Consider the following 6,966-nt stretch of genomic DNA (forward strand, 5'->3'; position numbering starts at 1 on the left):
TATATATATATATATACACACACACATACACACACACCCCTAGCTTCTTTCCTTCACAGTGTTTTTAATATTCTTCCATGTTACAGCATCTGTTATCACTTGGTTTACTTTATATGATTGTGTAAAATTCTGTTGTATGGATATATGGTACATTTTGTTTGTTACCCTATCAGTTGCTAGACATTGAGTTGATAGAAAATTTTTTTATTCCAATTTTTGTCTCTTATACGTAAGGTTCCTTTGAACATTTGTGTATAGTTTTTTGTTTGATTTTTAAATTGTAATTTGAAGGAAACTTTACAAAGTAGTTAACAGTTTATGTTCATTTTGTTTTCATGACATTAATCACAATACCCACATTGTAACCACACTCTTCCTACATTTTTTTGTGTGATTCTCACTTCCATTAACCCTTCATAATGTGTGAAGCTTGGTGTTTGACTTCAACTAGGAGTTTCTGGACTAGTGTGTGAGGAGGCTTTGATGTCCATCAGACTTTGTGACAACAGGAGAGGAGCTTATTGTTTGAGTTTGGTGCCCAGCAGTATAAGCAGCCTCTCTCGCAATGAATGGCCCCTGAGCCAGGCACATAATTTTGCTAGTCCTAAGCCATCTCAGCTGCACTTTCACTAATAGTCTTTAGCGAGGGATGATGAGTATTATGAAAGGCACTACCATGATGCTTCTCTGTCCTTCATCAAAACAGATCGTTTGGGGGGCTTCAGGCCTCAAGAACCCTTGTCCAAAGGTTATTGTTATTCCCCTGTTGGTAACTTCCAACTTTTGTTAATGCTCGTTGAAAAATTAATCTTTTCACATGGGTAGTTATTACTTGAAATTTTAAGTGATACATCATTTTAAGATCTTGCTGTTTTGCTGCTTTAGTTCTCTAAAGAGGGTATTTTTCTTTTTCTGTTTTTATTTTTTAAATATGAACTAAAAAGTTTTCTTACTTTCATACTTTTATTTTTATTAGGAATGAACAATGTTCCAGTTTTTCAAATTTGAAGAATACCAATGATGATGGAATAAAAAAATCTGTATATTTCTCAAAACCAAATTTTAGAAAGTTTGTTCAGAAGCCTAGCAAGGTAAGATTATAGTTTCAAGTTTCTAAATTTTGTCCATTTCATTCTTCTCACATTCTCAAATTTGTACTGGGATCCGTGATTTTTTTCTATAATATTTGTGGCTGTTGACAACTAAGTTTGGGTTGAGGTTAAAAGTTATTGTGTTCAGAATTTAGTATTTCATTTAATAAGATTTTATTGGATTTATTATCATTTTAGTTTAATTACTTAAGCTTTTTAAAAAATAACTTTATTGAGGTAAATTTTATGTACCATAACATTGACCCATGTTTGGTATGCAATTTAATAATTTTTGGTAATTGTACCAAAGTATACAATGATCACCGTCATTCTGTTTTATAACATTTTCATCATCCCATAACAAAAACCTATGAATCATTCCACAACCAATCATGGAATGGCTCAGAACCAAGCAGCATTTTATTCTGTTATCCTGGGGTGATCCATAAAGGTTTTCATTGACTGACTTCCGGAAGTATATTACCAGGCCTTTCTTGCTAGTCTCTATTTGTCTGGAAGTGTTCCTTCAAAATCTTTTCAGCATTATAGCAACATTGAGGCCTCTACTGTCAGACAGATGTTGGCTGTCCATGAGGTTCATTGGCCATAGATTTTGTATAGGCCAAGAATTCCACCACTGAACTTTGCCCCCACTGCTCCATGCTTTACCTGAACTTTTATTTCCCCCTTGCTCCTAAAGCCCAGCAAGTGTTAGAGGACACACACACACTCTCACATACTCACACTCCTCTTCCAGTGGCACGAGTGTCATGCTGAACGTCACTACTGCTACCCCTTTTGAAGTTCACCCCTACCAACTTTCTTTACATCAGCTTTCTAGATCTCCAGCTTCAGCTTTTCCTCTGCTTCCATTGATGGATGGATAGTGGCTGTGTGTTGGCTAGGAATTGAACCTGATGTCTCACACAACAAGAGAAAATTCTCCCAGTACACCACCACTGCTTCTGTAATATCATATTGTTGTTAGGTGTCATCAAGTCAACTTCATAGTGACCCAGTATACAACAGAAGGAAATACTGCTCAGTCCTGCACCAGCCTCTTAATTGTTGCTGTATTTGAGCCTATCGTTGTAGCCACTGTGTTAGTCCGTTTTGTTGAGAGTCTTATCCTTTTTCACTGACCCTTACTTTACCAAGCACGAGTCTGTCCTTCCTGAAGGTTTGCCATACTTTTTTGCAAGTAACATTCTCTGGCTGTTCTTCTTCCAAAACAGATGTGTTTGTTCTTCTGGTTGTTTTGTTGTTATGTGTTGTCAAGTTGCCTGTGTACAGCAGCTCTGAAGCTTGCTCTGTCCTGAGCCAGTCTCACTGATTCTGAAACACCAACCCCCAGTGCCTCAGTCACTGTATCAGTCCTTCTCATCTGGAATCTTCCTCTCCTGGACTGTCCCACCACCCTTCCGAACATGATGTCCTTCTCCAAGGACTGGTCCCTCCTGGCCACGTGCCCAAAGTGAGAAGGAGCTTCAAAATCCTAGCCTCCAAATAGAAACTTGGTTTCACCCTCTCCAAGACAGACCTGTTTGTTTTCTTGGCAATCCATGGTATGTTCAAGACTCTTCTCCAGCACCACAACTCAAAGGCATCAATTCTCCTTCTGTCATCTTTAATCACTGCCATAAATACTTGTATGCCTTATATAGAACATATCCATTTCTAAAATAACTTTTTACAGGTGCATCACATTCATTTTTAGAATTATCCAGATTAATAATCACTTTTACATTTTTTTTACATTGCCCAGTATCTCAATCTATAAACAAAACATAAATCAAAAGCTAAGCTCTAAAGAAGATTGCTATCCATTCAAAATCTTTTAAAATTATTGTAGAATCTGAACATTTTCTATTGAAATGTTTAAACATTCATCAGAGAATAATTTTGAAACCATAATTTGGTATAATGTGTAGTACCACTTTCAGCGAGTTAGTAGCTTTATGTTTTGAGTGCTGTGAGGCCTGCAGTCTGTTTTTCTCTCCTACAATGGTGCGACAGTTTCCTTTATCATAAGCGGCAGCTGCTCCAGCAATAACTGCTCACCTAGTTAAGCTCTAGTGTTTTCTTTTTCTGGCATTGCCTGAGGGACTGGATTAATCTAAATGTTATTATCAAAGGGGAAACAAGTGCTGTTTGAAGAGGTCTTTTATTTAATGGAGTGATTGTAGTGCTTGTGAACAATTTTATTGACCTCCCTAGACGCTAATTGTGTGTATAATCTTATCATAGAGTTCATTTAGGAATTATTGTTGTTTAGCTCTTCATGTAAAAGGAACCTTGTCTTTCTCTGACATCAGTATAGGCATATACCAGTCTTTCAGACATTAATTTTCTATAAACCAATTATTTAAAATTAGTTTTGGCTTATGTTTTAAGCCTTGTGTGCTGTCCCTTTCATTGTTGGTTTTTGCTCATAGTGAATCTGTAGGCCACAGTGGAACTGCCCTGTAGTCTTTCTCCTGAAGACTGAGTTAATCGTTTGGTCAGCCTCCAAGTACATAAACATTGTGCCACTAGGCCACCATACTTCACCCTTTTATTCTAAAAGGAGCTACTGTTACCTTTATTAGATTTGATTTTACTTTAGTTATCTAGTAGTGACTAAACCCTCTCTCTGTGCTTTGTGATCAAACTGTTCCATATATCTAGATTGTATTTAGGGAACTCTGATGATGTAGTCCTTAGGGATTTACACTGCTGACCCAAAGGCCATGCCTCTGTGGCAGTGTGAGTCTATGATTTCCAGCCTATGAAAACCCCATAAACTATCAGCTGTGAATGATTACTGTGAACTTTTAAGAGAATGGAAAAGGCAACAGTAAAGTAGATTAAAGCGATTTAATGTGCACTAACTGCTATTTCAAGAAAGAGAATTTGCAGCTCTTCTTTTTCCTCTTGCCCAGTAAATGAACAGTGTTCTAGTTCTTAACTTTCACCGTTAAGGGAAGATCAAAGACTAAAGCTTCTTGCTTGTTTTATTAAAGCTAAATATTCTTATTCCTGTTAGAACCCTTGCAAGAATTTACAGCTCTGTTACCTTAGATCCCAGGAAAGGCCCTGTAAACTCTTGTTGGCAAGTTAAGAGACACTGGCTGCCTACCAGGTGTTCAGACTGGGGCCTCCATTAAGAGTCCTTAGAGGAACAGAGTTTAATCTTGTACCTTGGGTATAGTATTCAGTTCAACTCATTGCCACCAAGTCAGGACCAACTCATACCTGAGCCTTCAGTGGGTTTTCAGAGGCTGTACATTGCACGGGGTAGGGGTGAGGTTGATTGCTCATCTTTCTCCCTCAGAGCAGCTGGTAGATTTGAAGCATCTGATTTTGGGTTGGCAGTATGACTCCTTACTCACTAGGTCACGAAAGCTCCTTTAGTATTAGGACACGTCAGATTAGAATTTTGTTGAATATGTTTGGAACAGTTTGCCAGAGACAACCTATTGTGTCATCGAAGTCCTTCCTCTACCATACCTTCTTGTGACTATGTTTATATCCCATTATTCAATTTAGTCTGAATTTACCTCTGTTAAAAATTTCATTTTGGTTCCTTGGATGTAGTAAAATTACACTGCTAGCTCCAAAACTAATGTCTCAGGTGGTGTGAATCCACCAGAGTCTCTGAGGGAGAATGATGGGCACTCTGCTCCTGTTGTGATTTACAGCATTAAAAATCCAATGGCGGGGGGGTAATTCGAGTCTGTGCTGACTCAACAATACTGGATGAGTGTGTTTTAGTTCATGAAGTTTTATATCTTCTACAGAAGAATTTAATTGAATGGCATTTGGGAGAAGTACTTTTCATAGTCAACAGCTTAGTGTAACCTCTTCCAGTGAGTTAGTATACAGGGCAAGGTTTAAAGCCTTGGTAGTATAGAGGGAGATTTCTATCTAAGAACTTTTGCACCTCCTTGCCCTTCTATTTTAGATTACATTATTTTAGATTATTTTCAGGAGACTATTTGGAAATATGGGGGAGAGATGTTGACCATTGTTCATGACTGACAAAACGCTCCTTCTGCCACCCTAGAAGTAAACTTAAACTAGCAAGGGTCTATCTTCTCAATTACATGGGAAATGCAATTACTCACTGTCCTCAGACAACTACTATAATAATGGACTTTATACATCCGGGAAATGGATCCCTAACTCCTATCATGAAAATAGTTGCGTTAATAGCAATTTTTTTTTTGTGATGACGAAAGATTGATTTGAAGGTAGAAAGAGAAGTAAAGTTAAGATAATTTTTGATTCTTAAGTAACTAACTGTTGATGCTTTTGACAATTCGCACCATTTGGGTTTTTTATTAAATTTTATTCATTTTAATGAACATTTACAAAGATTTTGGGTTTCCATTCATTCATTGTTGCACTATTTTCTCTACCCTCCCCCCAGTTCGTTCCTCTTTTTTTCCCCCTTGAAAGTCTGTTTTAATTGTCCCATTGCCACAGTGCTTGTCAAAGCCAGTGCTGAGTAATCTCCTTTGTCAATGTGGCCTTTGCTATTCCCTATCACTCCTCCCTGAGACTTCATCCTGATTCATAAGGAAAAGGGGACAGTGTATTCTCTTAGCTACTTCCTGCTGAAAAGGGATGCTGTAGATTTCAGGGTTAAGATCTTCTCTCACTACTAAAGGGCCCCTTTAACAATAGGAAACACGTAGACTATTGTGGTGATTAATTTTGGAATTTAGATGCACTGTTATCAGTTGTGCTTAGCCGTACATGTTCATATCCTTGAAGATGTACCATGGAACTGTTGCAGCCTAGAAGACACAAATTTAACTAACAAGTTAAAAGTACATGAGTAAAAAATTAAAAGCAATAATATTCCAAGTAGAGGTTCTAACAGTGGCACAAATCAAGTTACAGAGGGAAGGTAGTTCTTAAAATAAAAGGCTTATTGACTAACACTTTGTCTATTATAGTATAAAGGTTAGGAAGCACAAGATGTAGAGGCTCAACTATGTCATTTATGGTTCTTAAGTCCTGGACCAAATTCCATCTACCACTGGGTTGTTTTACAGATCAGAAGTCCGCATGCAAGGCAGAGGTGAAGTAAAGAACTGCTTATGAGGTTTTCCGTTAGTTCCAACAACTAAGAAATAGTGAGAAGAGTTGGGACCTCAGAAGGCTTTTAGGACCAAATAGTAGGCTCTTGTGTCCAGGAAAAAATGAATATACTTACCAGTAATGTTAATGCTCAACCACAGCTCTTCTGGGAGGATCTAAATCGTTGAAGTGCCCTCCTTTGTTTCTAGCTGGGAGCTGGGGCCTGTCAGTCCTGTCAGCCACGAGGACTTGATGTGGGCCACCCTTGGCCATGTGTCCTTGAGATCCACACTTAAAGCAAGTGAGTGGGAGCTTCCTCTCTACTCCCTTGCCTATCTGTGGCTCTCGTCTGTGACACTGTCTACTGAAGTGGCCCAGCTTTCCACAGTGGAAGCAATTCTGACCTCCTTTATTACCTTTGGGTGGCACTGTTAATGGGTAAGACTTCCTTTTCCTGACACAGGCCCTAAACTGGCAGCAATAGCTGCCCCAATAATTTTGGCCATTCTCTGGTTTTTTCTCTTCCCTCTAGAACCAGTTGTTAAAAGAGGGAAAAATTTAAACAGATATATAACAAATAATTTTTAACAATATAATCTTTTAAGTTTAAGGCTAGAAATATTAACAGTATGATCATTTCCAATCCAGAGATACATGTTCCAATGCAGTTCCTATTTTCTGCAAATGGTTTTGGTAAGCAGACTTTTGTAAATGTGGATATAGTTCCACTATTCCTCCTCCATGCCACGATATAGTGTTATTAGCATGAGCAGTTATAAATCCATTGCCATCCTTACTCTAACTTAAT

The 6,966-nt window shown here is 38.0% G+C and overlaps 1 protein-coding gene across 1 annotated transcript in view; it reads left to right on the forward strand.

Annotated features, from left to right (window-relative positions):
• Window positions 1-6,966, forward strand: part of LOC102871799 (chromosome unknown open reading frame, human CXorf23) — a 122,324-nt gene that overhangs the window by 29,778 nt on the left and 85,580 nt on the right. Inside the window, exon 8 of the mRNA XM_006893825.1 lies at window positions 977-1,091. Within this exon, the coding sequence (XP_006893887.1) occupies window positions 977-1,091 (115 nt within the window). The remainder of the gene's footprint in view (window positions 1-976; window positions 1,092-6,966) is intronic.

The sequence above is a fragment of the Elephantulus edwardii genome, unplaced genomic scaffold (genome assembly GCF_000299155.1).
Source record: "Elephantulus edwardii isolate Elephantulus edwardi_28Jun2011 unplaced genomic scaffold, EleEdw1.0 scaffold00131, whole genome shotgun sequence".
In the NCBI taxonomy this organism is placed as follows: Eukaryota; Metazoa; Chordata; class Mammalia; order Macroscelidea; family Macroscelididae; genus Elephantulus; species Elephantulus edwardii.